Below are 14751 nucleotides of genomic sequence, written 5' to 3' on the forward strand. Positions count from 1 at the left end.
AGATCAATGGAATAGAATAGAGACCCCAGAAATCAACCCAAACCACTATGCCCAATTAAGATTCGACAAAGGAGGCAAGAACATACAATGGAGTCAAGACAGTCTTTTCAATAAATGGTGTTGGGAAAATTGGACAGATACATGCAAAAGGATGAAACTAGATCACCAACTCACACCATACACAAAAATAAACTCAAAATGGATAAAAGACTTAAACGTAAGACGGGAAACCATAAAAATACTAGAGGAATCCACAGGCAGCGAAATCGCAAACATATGCCGAAGAAATTTCTTCTCTGATAATGCTCCTAGGGCAATGGAAACTAAAGAGAAAATAAACAAATGGGACTACATCAAAATAAAAAGCTTTTGCACAGCAAAGGAAACCATCAACAAAACAACAAGAAGACCCACTACATGGGAGAACATATTTGCCAATGATACCACCGATAAGGGTTTAATTTCCAACATTTACAGGGATCTCATGAAACTTAACAAAAGGAAGATAAACAATCCAATAAAAAAATGGGCAACGGACCTAGATAGACACTTTTCGAAAGAGGACATACAGAAGGCCAAAAGACATATGAAAACCTGCTCAAAGTCACTAATTATACGAGAGATGCAAATCAAAACGACAATGCGTTATCATCTCACACCTGTCAGAATGGCTATCATCAACAAATCAACAAACAACAAGTGTTGGAGAGGATGTGGAGAAAAAGGAACCCTTCTGCACTGCTGGTGGGAATGCAGACTGGTGCAGCCACTGTGGAGAACAGTATGGAGCTACCTCAGAAGACTAAAAATGGAACTCCCATTTGACCCAGTGATCCCACTACTAGGAATATATCCCAAGAAACCAGAATCGCCAATCAGAAAGGATATATGCACCCCTATGTTCATAGCAGCACAATTCACCATAGCTAAGATTTGGAAACAGCCTAAGTGCCCATCAGCAGATGAGTGGATTAGAAAGCTGTGGTACATATACACAATGGAATACTATGCTGCGGTAAAAAAAAAAAGGAACTCTTGCCTTTTGCAACAGCATGGATGGAACTGGAGAGCATTATGCTAAGTGAAATAAGCCAGTCAGAGAAAGATAAATACCACATGATCTCACTCATTTGTGGATTATAGAGAACAACATAGACTGATGAAAAGAGACAGACTCAAAGACTGAGAAACAGCAATCAGGCTATCAATCCCCAGAAGGAAAGTAGGGGAGGGCGGGGGTAAGGGGAAGGGATCAACCGAAGGACTTGTATACATGTATATAAGCCATACCAATGGACATGGACAACAGGGGGATGGGAGCATGAGTGTGTGTGGGGGGGAGGTTGGGGGTTAATGGGGGGGATGAGGACACATTTGTAATACCTTAACTAATAATAATAAAAAAAAACAAAAAAAAACAAACAAACAAACAAACACCCATCCCCAGTGTGATTATTGAAGTATTTGTTGAATGAATGGGGAGGGATGGGACTTTGCTTTCTTAATTGTTTTAGCAACTCTGCAAGCCAGAGGGTTTATTTTTATTTTTTAAATATATTTTATTGATTTTTTACAGAGAGGAAGGGAGAGGAATAGAGAGTTAGAAATATCGATGAGGGAGAACATCAATCAGCTGCCTCCTGCACAACACCCACTGGGGATGTGCCCGAAACCCAGGTACATGCCCTTGACCGGAATCGAACCCGGGACCCCTCAGTCCACAGGCTGACGCTCCATCCACTGAGCCAAACCGGTTAGGGTCAGAGGGTTTATTTTTTATTATAATTTTTATTGATTGCTTATTTTAGAGAGAGGAAGGGAGCGAGAGAAACACCAGTGTGTTGTTCCACTTATTATGCGCTCCTTGGTTGCTTCTGTGCCCTGACCAGGGATCAACCTGCAATCTTGCTGTATCAGGAGGAGGTTCTAACCCAGTGGTCGGCAAACTGCGGCTCACGAGCCACATGCAGCTCTTTGGCCCCTTGAGTGTGGCTCTTCCACACAATACCGACTTCTGCACATGGGCCACGAAGTTTCAATCGCACTGTACATGCGCACCCGCACGTAGTATTTTGTGGAAGAGCCATACTGAAGGGGCCAAAGAGCCGCATGTGGCTCGTGAGCCACAGTTTGCCGACCACTGTTCTAACCCGTTGTGCTGTGGGCTGCCTGTCAGGGTCCCTCAACAAAACCCCTCTGGGTGCCCTGGCCCCTGCCGTGGGTCAGAGCTCCTCTGTCACAGCAAAGGTTTGGGTTCCATTCCGTCAGGGCACCTACTAAGGGTTCCGGGTTTGACCCCTGGTCGGGGCTGACTGCTGCTCAAAAGTGACCGAGGACCGTTGAGGTCCGTGTGCTCTAGTCATTCGGTGGGGAGCTGGGGTTCCATTTCTGACATGGCCGACTCTGATCCCCGCTACCCCCGCTCGAGGGTGACTTCAACTATGGCAGCTGCATGGCCTCCGGGTAGGTCGCCCTCTCTGCGGCTCACCAGGCCTGGCTGCTGCTGCACAGTCGCCCGGTTCCCAGGGAGAGCACCCTCCGCGCCAGACTCCCAGGGAGAGCGGGGTCCCTGCGAGAAAACACTTTGCTTCCCTTCGGGGTTCCTGGGCGGAGCAGAGCACCCGTCCTGCGCAGGGCTCAGAGGGGAGAGCCGCCCCAGGGAGTCCTCCTAGCTGAGTGTGAGAAAACGAACTGGAGCCCTTCCTCCGTGAACCCAGTTGTCTCCGGGCATGTGAAGGCATTTTATTTTATTTGATGCAGCCTTACATGCCCGGCCTCCTGCAGCACGCAGCCATGCCCACCCACTCCTGCCAGACCTTACCCTTGAAGGCGTCCCAGCTAATTAGCATATTCCTCTCTTATTATATAGGATAGATGTTTATATAAACATATCAATATACATATATATATATATATATATATATATATATATATATATATATATTGATTGATTTGAGAGTGAGGGGGAAAGAGAGAGAGAAACATTGACTGGCTACCTCCCACTCATGCCCCTACTAGGGATTGAAGCTGCAACCCAGGTTTGTGCCCTGACCAGGAATTGAACCAGTAGCCTTTCTGCTATACAGGATGATGCTCAACCAATGAGCCACCCACTGTCAACTCTGGCTACACAATACAATCATCTAGAGGACTTTTAAAAAATGCAGATGCTTGGACTCTACCCCCTTAGTTTTTATTTAACTGGTCTGAGTGAGATGCAGCATAAATATTTTAAAAAATCACCCAAGTGCACAAACTGCAGCCAGCGTTGAGAACCACAACGCTAGGTAGGTTATGCCACAGTTATAGGCCAACTCAGTAAGGAATACTTTCTTCGGGGATGTGATGACAGATGAGGTTTAACAACATTCCCTTTCTCCATGGTTACCTCAGAATTGGCACAAAGAACACACTCGGTCTGTCTATGTGGGGTGTTCTAGAAGTGTGTTGAAGAAATGTCTATTTCTCCCAGCCAGCGTGGCTTAGTGGTTGAGCATCAATTGCCAGTCAGGACACATGCTTGGGTTGCAGGCTCAATCATCAATGTGGGGCATGCAGGAGGCAGCCAGTCAATTATTCTCTCTCATCATTGATATTTCTATCTCTCTCTCCCTCCCCATTCCTCTCTGAAACGAATAAAAATATATTTTTTAAAAGAAATGCCTCTTTCATATGTCTCTTTTATAAGCATCTTCATAAATTTGTATTTTTTGTTTTTCTCCTTGTTATAACTGTAGTCTATTAATGACAATAACCAAACTAGAATTACTAAACATGGAAAGTGACTCATATTCTATTTGTACTCAGTGGTAAATAATTTGAAATATATTGAAGCAAACAGGGAGATATTATAGGATGAAATATACATTTCTTGTGAATTGTAAAGATAACAAATAAGACTTCAAAGAAACTGTGTGCTTTTAGTGGACACTTCAGGCGATGCCCCCAGCCTCCTAGTGCAATAGATTTATTCTCCGCCTGCCCTTGGGACTAGTTTAGAAGGAACGTTTGAGGAGCACAGAGCCAGTGGAGTTATTTGAAATGTGACACTCTTAATTGACTTGGTTTCAAATCCTCCACAGTTGGAGCATCTTGGCTTAGCTCAAATGCTAGAAATACTATAACATTTGTCACTTCAATCCCAGCCAAGGGTCAGATGCAGTATCACAAATAGAAGCCAAAATAAATTCTGAAAGTCATTTTTGTGGTTGACTTAACTTTATTCACACGATAGCTGTGACAGGGGCTGACAAAGACTTCCTCTAACATTTCTTTCTTCTGGCGGGATGATTTAAAGTTTGGTTGCAGACAGTGTGGGTTGGAGGGATGTGTGGTGAGACAGGTTAGGGGCTTTTTATAATTCTACATCATCATGAATCCAGTTTCCTTTTAACCTTGTGGCTTAGCTAACACATTTGCCATAAGCGTTGGGGAATAAATCTAATGTTGACTGGCAAACTCTTGGCAGCCCTTGAGAGCAGCATCTTTAGAGAACACACAATTGATCCTAACACGGGAGATGCCTCAGAGATGGTGTGTGCAGGTCAGAAGTGCCTTAGGGTGCCAGGAAAGGCATCCCATTACAGCAGTGGGATCTCAGGACATACAGCCGGCAGCTCTGGAGCGTTGCAGTCAATCCCTGGAGAGTGGCATGCCGTCTCAGGACTGATAGGACCTCACAAGGAGCCACATAAGGATAACCGTGATCAGGACCACAGTGAAGTTGAGACACAGCTCCCGGGCAGACAGATCCATTCTCAGAGTGGCTCAGTGAGAACCGAAGGCAGACTTCTTCAGACACACCAAAGACCTCCTGCTGGTCCTCACCCCCTAACAGAAAGTAGCAAAGAAAGCATGGGAATTTCAATGAGCATTCCTTCCTCAAAGGAAACAGAAGCACTGTGAAAGAGGACGGTGCTATGGCCTGCATTGTGGCTCCCCAAAGTTCACATGTTCAAACCCTAACCCCCAATATCTCAGAGTATAGCTATATTTGGAGATCAGGTCTTTCAAAAACTAATTAACTTAAAATTAAGTCATTCAGATGAGTCCTAACCCAATATGACCAATGCCTTTATAAGAAGAGGAGATTAGGACACAGACATGCATAGAGGGAAGACCAGGGAAGGCAGGGAGAAGATGGCTATCTGCAAGCCAACCAGAGAGGCCTCAGAAGAAATCAACTCTTCAACACCTTGATCTCAGATTTCCAGCCTCCAGGCTCTATCTTTGGACTCTGGTTGTAACTCTGCCTTGGGTCCCCAGCCTGCCCACCTACCCTGCAGATTTCGGACTTGCCAGCCTCCACAATCACACGAGCCATATAAATAACGTCCTATTGGTCCTGTTTCTCTAAGACTCCTGACTCATACAGACAGACTGCCTTTGCTGCCTGATGTCAAAATGACCAATATAGTTCTGATTTTTCCCCCTGTAATGATTGTATTGATATTTTTGATAAAATAAAAATATTACATTTTTCTCTCTCCAATTTCTGTGTTTGTGTGTGTATGCGTACGTGTGTGCTTGCCTTGCTAACTTAGAGTACCAGCCAGCAAAGCCACCAAAACTGAAAAAAAAAGATTATGTTTTAGTATTTTTCTTGCTTTGAATTACATATAGAAGTAGGATACCGTAATTTTTCAGATTTCAGGCTTCATCTAACCCTGTTGAAAGTACGAGGTAGTTTCAACATCTGCTTTGCCTTTTATAAGCACTGCTTTGGACACAGAACCTACCAGAGTCAACCCAAAGTCCCTCACATAACAGGCACTCAATCCAAAGAGCAAGTGTTAACCTCATGGCTACTTCTGTTTCAACAAGGGCTTGTGCCAGCTATTTTTAGTCAGGTCTAGGATGTACCTAGATTGTAAACACTTCAAAGAGCAGGAACCGTATCTTTATGGTTTGCACATATAGTGCACTTAGGAAATCATACTTTGAGAACATATGCAATGCAGTCCATCAAAATGTTACCTTCAGTGGTGTGGCATGATTGATAATTTGTGTATGCACACCAAGTAAAATTAAAGATGAAAGATAATCTTGCAGATACTTAGGACAAAAGTTTCCCATAGAGTGAAAATGTTTAAAGGGAAAGAGTGTTCTTTTATTTGTTAAAGGTGGAAATTCAGAGGGGCAGAAAGGATTGTTAGCAAGTTTTTGGCCTGACCATCTAATCTGACTGAACTATTCATTGTAATTACTGTATTTGTTGTATTATTCGTGGATTGAATGATTAATGGTATAAACCAGCTGAATGATCATTTTTCATATCATTTCATTGTTAGTATAAAACTCAAGTTCAAATCAGATGGTGCCAACTAGTAGGTTGTTGAATCTTAGTTAAAATGTGGCCAGTGATGTTTGATTTATGTTTCATTTTCTTCTTAATTATTACCCATCTTTTGGCCCTCCACATGAAGGACATAGTAAATTGCCAATGAAAATCTTTGTACAAATACTTTAGAAAGTAAACAGAAGATAATAAATGGATGAGAAAGCAGAGAGGATGTGTAAGAACGTACACAAGAGCAGAGGGGAACAGGAACGTGATGAATCCAAGCAGGGAGCCTGGAGGCAAAGGCATGAGAATAAAAGACAGAATTTTCCTTATGAATTTATTAATAAAATGAAATCTTGGCCCAAATGCCCACTCGTGTGGGTAAGTTCTGAAGAAATACAGAGATATGCAAAAATATGAGTCTATTTCTAATGATTAACACAATTCATGGAGGGAAAAATAACTGTCCCACCAAATCTGCCTTAGATTAAGCTCTTAAATAAAGAGGATCATGGATCATGGCCCAACAAGAACATTCTGGGAAGAAAAAAAAAGTATATGATTGTCTAACCACTGCGCTGTACACCTGAAACTAATACACAATACTATTGAATGTAAACTGTAATTGAAAAATAAAATTTTCAAAATAAAATAAGAGCTATGTATACTTTTAAGGATTCCAATATTTATGGCTAAATTTTCCTCTTACATTTTTTTCTAGTTTATATACCACTAGTGTATGAAAGAGCTAGTTTTCCTATATCAAAGTGGACATTAGTGATTTATTTTATTTTACCTTAAACAATTTAGTAAATTAAAAAATATAGTATACCCAGGAAATTTGTATTACTGTGCCAATTAAATATTTTCCATGTGTTAAAAAAAAAAAAAGAACATTCTGGGAAAATGTTATTGAAAGTTGTCCACAGCTTTTGGTATGTGACCTTCACAACAACTCTGTGACCTTCTCAGAACTCAGGCAAGTGTTATCGTCATTATTCTCTCTTAGATTACAGCTAAGAAATTGGCTTTTTGAGAGAGGTTGAGTTGTGTAGTAACATATAGTAAGTTAGAGGCAAAGGTAGAGCTGGCAGATTGGAAGTAGTTGCTACAACTGATTATTTCTATAGAAGTGATTACAAGAATAAGTTACTACTGCAATTAACTGCCCTCGCTAAACAAAGTTAGTGTAAATTTTCAACCACTTTGAGAAAACAATGTGACTTTTTTTATTGAAGTTGTACATGCTCATTCCCTATTATCCAGTGATTTCACTTTTACTCTAGAAAACTCAAGCTCATATGAGCCAGGATGCTTATACAAGGATGTTCACAGCAACATTTTCAAGATATCCCCACCCTGGAAACAACTCAAATGTTTATCAACAGTAGAATGGATGATGAATGGTGGTCTATTCATATACCTGAATGCTACAGAGTTAAGAAAATATATGAATTATAACAATACTCAACAGAATGGGTAGATCTCATAAATATAATTGTTGTGCAAAAGAAGAATTTACAAAAGAAACATAGAATATCATTCCATTTATCTTAAGTCAAAAACAGGGAGGTCCATCATATTGTTTAGGAATGCACATATAGATGATAAAAATATAAAGAGAAGCATGGACAAGTTGATTTCAACAATCAAGATTGTGATTACACATGGTGGGGCAACGAGGGGGAGGTGACGAGGAATAGACTTTTGGGGTACTGACAATGATCTGTTTCTTAATCTGAGTGGTAGTTGTATAGGTGTTGCCTTAAAGTTATTGTCAAACTGTATGTTTTATGCACTCTTCACATTTTTTTCAGTAGTCTCTGAATTGAAAGGCTACCCATCATACTTCTTGAATACCTGTGAATTACCTCTTACTCTTTCTTGTACTTTGATGGTGGTCTTAAATATTTGGGATTTTTAAAGTAGATTTTAAACAAATAAAACACAGAGTTAAGGTGAGAATTTCTAATGAATCAACTCAATCAACATGTGCTCATTGTAAGGGGTGGACTTAATTTAACTTTCAAACACATTAATACCAAGGTCAGGCAGAAATTCAGACCAGCAACCTTCATTTTTCTGCTGTTAAGCCGCAAAGGCTATTTTGGCTTTATTTTTTTTAATTCTTTTTAAAGTTGATTTTAGAGAGAGGGGACGGGGGGGGGGGGAGAGAGAGAGAGAGAGAGAGAGAGAGAGAGAGAGAGAGAGAGAGAAACATCAACCAGTTGCCTCCTGTACCGGCCTTGACTGGGGATTGAACCCACAGGCTAGGTATGTGTCCTCACCAGGAATCGAACCTGCAACCTCTCGGGGTACAGGCCAATGCTCCAACCAACTGAGCCCCCCTGGCCAGAGCTTGGCTTTATTTTAAAATTTCCCTGGAGTTAAGATCACACCATATGATCCAAAGTGATTGCTATATGGATGAAATAAAAACCGAAAATGCATATCATGAAGTGAAAATAGGAAAACAAGAATCAATGCTATTCACTTTATAGCTTAAGAAATACCATGTACAATAAGCATTGTCTATTTCATTAAGAAATGTAAATATTCCTCTGCCTTTCTCATTTGCAACTTGTAACACACACACACACACACACACACACACACACACACACACACACACACCCTATGCTAAGCCTAAGAATCCTACCATTCCCGAAGAGGGTCAAGAACGTACCTGCTGTGGTAGGCTTCTCCTGTCTCCCCCTCTCTCTCTCCTCTCTCTGACTCAGGCTCCAACCTGCTTGTCTTCTGGGCCGTCTGGACTTCTGGACTCTGGGCAGGGCCTAAAGTAGTCCCAGGGAGGTGGCAATTACTGTGATGTCACTGATGAAACATCTCAGAGGAACAACCTCCAAAGGTTTGAGGCTATTTGTGTTTAGGGGGACATGGAAATATGTTCACTAAGACTCTGTTCCACTAATACCAATTTGTTTTAACACCCCCGGGACTTAAAATCTTTTCTTTACAGTTGACGTTTGTTACCATTGATGCAGGTTTTTAATTTATCTTTTACATCTTCATGAATATCTTTAACACATTTTTAAAACATCATAAACCACGATGACAGACTAATGTCAACAAACCAGCACTGCATTTGGCTCCTCCCATAGTCAGCATGTGAGGGTGTGAAATGGGACTTCATTTCACTACCCATTTCTTTAGCTATTTGAAGTCTGAAGACTTCTTGCTTTGCACATGCACACCCCAAACCACACACACACACACACACACACACACACACACACACACACCAAAATTCAACAGGCATCTTTAGCTCCTTCAACACTGACTTTAGTCCAAGCAGTGAAAGTTATCTCCTCAGTCACCTGCTCCGCATACCTTTCCAGCTAAGCTGTATGTTGCAAGTTTACACATTAATATAGTTTCATCTAAAACAGCTGTGGAAGCCATGGTCTATATATCACTGTCAGTAAACTAATACAGCAGTAAATTCATACAGCAAAACTCAGTCACTTGGATAGATCGGAGGTAGAAGGAGAGCTGGCCAAAACTAGTGAAAACACATAAGTTATAGAATATAGATTGGAAATAAATAGAATTGTGTAACTTTAAAATATAAACACCAACTAAAACTAGACTGTTAAGATCAGTTTGTAACCAACATTCCTGATGTCCGGAGGTGAACGGAGTCTCTGAAGTGTTTAACTCGACTCAAAAGCACATCAAAGACATATGTAAAACTTTAGACAATTAAATAAATAAATAAAAGTAAGGAGACAATGCAAAAAAAAAAAGAAGCACTTTAAAACATGACCCCCCAAATTGTGTTTGTTCAGCAGATCCTTTCTTTCTAGATAATAGAGCAAATGTCCGCTCTGAATTCCCAATTAAGGTCAATCAAAACAATGCATTCCCAAAAGGCATAAACAAACACAACTCTCATTCCCCAGAGACATTACTGAAGGACTTTCCATTCCATTTCTTCATTTCAACATAATAAGCCCAATGATGAGTAATCTTAAAACAACATTCTGTGGCCACATGCCTTGTAAACAGATAGCTTGCTGAAGTGACAAATAGTATGTAACAATCATAGCCAAATCGAACAGGGGCAGTTATCTGTTGCCATCTGGCAAACTCCTTGAATGTAGTCAGATTTCTGTCTTTTGCCTCCAAACCTTTGCCAGGTTGTTTCAAATGCTGGGAATGTTTTCCTAGTCGCCAAACCACACCTGTCTCTTTTTTAACCACTCAAAATTATTTTTTTGTCCAATTAAAAAGATATATTTATTGCAAACATTCTTTTTTTAAAAAAATATATTTTATTGATTTTTTACAGAGAGGAAGGGAGAGAGAGATAGAGAGCTAGAAACATCGATGAGAGAGAAACATCGATCAGCTGCCTCTCGCACATCTCCCACTGGGGATGTGCTCGCAACCCAGGTACATGCCCTTGACCGGAATCGAACCCGGGACCTTTCAGTCCGCAGGCCGACGCTCTATCCACTGAGCCAAACCGGTTTCAGCTATTGCAAACATTCTTTGAAAATATATAGAATAATGAAAATTTAAATTACTTTTAAATTCACCACCCAAAGGGGAAAATAACCTTTATGTTACATTTTTATTAATGTTGGAGATTGCATAGATATAATCTCAAATTCCCAAGATAATTTGCTAAAAGAATTTCATACCTTAAAACCCCCTTTTTTCATTCATGTATAGAATCAGGTTATTCATACTATGCCATGTGTTGGTATGCCATGGGCTTATGGGACAAGCATTTATTTTATACATGTCAGAATAGGAATTAGCTCTACAATATTGAGAATATTAACTACAATGGGGAAATATTAACATATCACAAAACAGCTTACCAAACTGTCAGTTTAGTTGAATTGGTCAACTTCAGTGTAACTTGAAGGAAAAATTGCTTTGCTTATTTATGAGTCAGTTCAATTTGTCTATTTGGTTGCCCTGTTTAAGTTTATCCAATGTTATACCAGGGACTATTGTGCCCAGTATATTGACAAATTCCAGATGGAGATTTCACAAGCGTCTGCATGTTAGTGGTTTATCCAGAGATGTCACAAGAGAGTGGAATTACACTAGGAATTTAGCTTGTCATTCATTTGATGGAACCCTCTTCAGAAAAGCATGCAAGGCACCTAAAGTCACCTGACAACTGTTCAGAGGCTTAAGGAAGAATTTAACCCTAAGGACCTACCAGTCCATTAAAAAACAACAACATTATTGTCTCTCATTTAAGACACTGAGAATAACACGATTTCAAATCACAGCGCCAAAGCAAAACAACCTTCCTTAATTGTGCTGATTCTTTCCTTTCTGTGAGCAATCCCATGACTTAACAGCATTTATTTCACATCAACTTTCTTTCAAGATACTGTTCTTCCCATCATTAGGAGAACAGAATCATCAGTGACATTATTTCTATGCCTATTAATCTAGAATTTAGCCAAGTGCCAAAAATGTTAAAAAAAAAAAAAATCACAGTAACAGTGGTATTGAAGATCTAATTGGCATTTATCTTCCCCATCTCCATCACCACCATCCATTTTCTTAGATATAAAAACATTATACCCTTTGAGAATCAATGCTGAGTTTTTGTGTCTGATTAGGAGCTATTTTTAAATTTATTCCCCGTTTCCATCTACCTTTTTACTTTGGGGAGCAAAAGTGAAGACCTCATGTCAGTCCATGAATTCTACAACTGCGGGACACAATGGGGGAATTCAGCAAGGCCTTCAGGAAAGGCGATGAGCTCTTAGCACATCACAGTAATGAGCGTGATGATCATGGTGCCTTTTGCACCTTCACAACTTCACATCCAGCTGGTCAGGCAGCTTCCCGCTATTCTCTTTTATCATTTCAAACACAAGAGTACAAGCCCAGAGAAAGAGGAAACCCTATTTCTTGGCATTGTTTCCGTATCTTTGAAAGTCAATGGTCGTTATCTACAGCCTTACCTACTTGTGGCACATGTGTGATTTTTGTCTCACTGACTGGATTTTAATTTCAAAGGCAGGGACAGTTTCTTGTATTTCTTTTGCTTCTTTAGCTGTGCATCAAACTGGCAAAGAATCATAATAGGTGCTCTACAATGTATAGCAAGGGGCTCAGTTTGAGCCTCCTTCCCATCACATCCCCTATTGAGACCCTCACATGTCTGAGTATGCCTGGCACACATGAGTGGTGGAAGTTGAGATCAACATCAAATCTACTAATTTAAATATATTAATTAAATAAATAAATTTTAGAAAGGGCCTAGAAGCCAGCTGGGAGAGAAAACTCTGAAGGGAAGTGATCAATAAGGTACAAGTGGTTCAGCAACAGGGAGGATAGTCATTCCATTACACAAAACACTAATTCACTGTGTCAGTCTAGTTCCTGTGAGAAGGAGATGCCATGATGTGATGGATCTAAATGTACAAAAGGAAATTGTCGTAGGGGAAATGCCTGTGAGGAAAAATATGGAAAGAGGGGGCAAATGTAGAGAGTCATCAAATAGCAAGAGAAAGAGAGAGAGAGAAAAGGAAGGTTGGGTAGAAACATAGACTGCAGTTCCGTTCTAAGGAAAAGCGGAGAAGTCTGTTAGGAAACCTCAAGTCAGAGTCACCTGTGTCTCTAGGGATAAGTCCGCCCTCCTATTCCTCCCACATTCAATCATCCACTGAGAGAAGCCCGTGGGAGGAACGGCCCCTGTGCAAATGTGATTTCAGGGTCCACCTCAGCTACTGTGCAGTCGGATCCAAGAAGCACATTCTTGTGGCCACCGTTCTCACATACGACCCTCCTACTTCTCTACAGCTTGGAGCCTGGGCTCTAGGAGGAGAGGGAGCTATGGATAAAAATTCCATAACTCTCTTAGCCATTAACCTCAATCAACAGTATGCGATGCTGACCGGGAGGCAGGACCTGCCTCTGCCTGTGCCAGCTCACGGACATCAGCGCATCTGTGGAAGCAGCAATGCAATGGCCTTCTGTTGAAGTGTCACAGAGCCTGGCAGAAGCAGCAACACGGATTGAGGTTTATTTGAAGTTTATATTAAGCTATGAAGGCCTTACGTAGAAGGCTACAGCAGAGCAGAGCTTGAGCTAAAGAGCAAGAAAATGGCAGACACGGCAGATGTGGTCTCCAACAGTGTCCTTGTATGGGAGCACATGTGGGCCGCCCTTTGAAGTCTCTGGAAATAATCAGGAGGAACATGACAGGGGCACGGTCTTGCATAATAGATGCAGCAAGAGCCAGAAAGTGTTGTATTAGCCCTGTTTATAACATACCATTTTAGTCCTGGCTTTGTGAGGCGACACCTGTTAACGTCATTTGACTTGGAGCCAGTTTATTTTCTCTCCTCTGGAACAAGTATATTTCTGCTCTATAATAAAATTCTGCAAGCAAACAGCTTTCTCTCAGTGCATTAAACATAGCCACTGTGGTGGGGGTGGGGGGAGGGAGAGAAGAGATGCAGTCAAAAATATGTTTACTACTAGGCTAATACCATCTGCCTTCAAAACACTCCCAGATTTCAGACTGGCTTTATTTTCCTGATGGGGGAAAAAAAGAATTCAGCCATCTTTTGATGTGCCCTTACCAAACCATTCAGGGAGATTCTAGCCAGACACACCCACTTGAAACATTCCATTCCTTAGTGAATTGGATCAAGTGTATTTTCAATGAATCTCTCCTGAGAATCTGTCCATCAGAATAACACCATTGCTGCTTCAGCAAGAATAATAAGAACCAGACAAAATTGTTCACTGTTCTCTGTGAACCAGTTCATTTGGCTTTAGCCTCCGGCTCTCAAAGCAGAGAGCACAGCGCCTGTGGAGAACCATGAAATCTATCTCTGCTGCCTGTGAAAGTAACGCGAGAACGGAAGTGCCCAGATGCAGCAATGTGGAAGATTAGCTGGAGGCAAGCTACAGGCTAGGTTTCCTTTTCGATGAGAGATGTAGTATCTCTGAGGGCAACTGGACACTTGTTCGACAGCCTGGGAGTAACCTAACCTTTTACACTTTTACAGTAAGTGAATGGGGAGTTGCCAGGAGCTAGTATTCTGTGGATTTGGGCAGCGCCTTTGGAAGGGGTGGTTCAGGCCTACTCTCTCTAGCTTGCATTGAGCCAGTTCTTGCCCTTGTTTGCCTGTGTAGAACACTCATACTTCAGACCAATTTTATCTGTGTCATTTTTACGGGTACACCTTTTGTGCTAACAAAAGTCCAACAAGCTAACATTTTCTTCCTCTTCTTGTATTCTATTCCTCGTTTGCTGTATGTTACTGGACTCACCAGGCACATATATGTCAACCATTCCCTCTGAGGACCAACACAAGCACAAGACATCTCTTCCTCTGTAGCCATGTCTGCTGGGTACCACAGCTGCCAGTGGTTCTCAACCTTCTGGCCCTTTAAATACAGCTCCTCATGTTATGACCCAACGATAAAATTATTTTCATTGCTACTTCATAACTGTA

The 14751-nt window shown here is 41.2% G+C and overlaps 1 protein-coding gene across 1 annotated transcript; it reads right to left on the reverse strand.

The window, feature by feature from the left end:
• Positions 1-4199: 4199 nt before the first annotated feature.
• On the reverse strand, positions 4200-9064 carry SLN (sarcolipin). The gene is made up of 2 exons (XM_036321267.1): positions 8970-9064; positions 4200-4830 (listed from the first exon to the last, which is right to left on the reverse strand). Exon 2 carries the CDS (start codon positions 4753-4755, stop codon positions 4660-4662), a length of 96 nt encoding a protein of 31 aa, XP_036177160.1. The 5' UTR covers positions 4756-4830; positions 8970-9064; the 3' UTR covers positions 4200-4659.
• Positions 9065-14751: the final 5687 nt, after the last annotated feature.

This window comes from Myotis myotis, unplaced genomic scaffold (genome assembly GCF_014108235.1).
Source record: "Myotis myotis isolate mMyoMyo1 unplaced genomic scaffold, mMyoMyo1.p scaffold_m19_p_10, whole genome shotgun sequence".
Classification (NCBI taxonomy): domain Eukaryota; kingdom Metazoa; phylum Chordata; class Mammalia; order Chiroptera; family Vespertilionidae; genus Myotis; species Myotis myotis.

What these genes read in the sequence shown, in the direction of transcription:
- SLN (XM_036321267.1), bottom strand. Translation starts at nt 4,755, where the DNA reads ATGGATCTGTCTGCCCGGGAGCTGTGTCTCAACTTCACTGTGGTCCTG.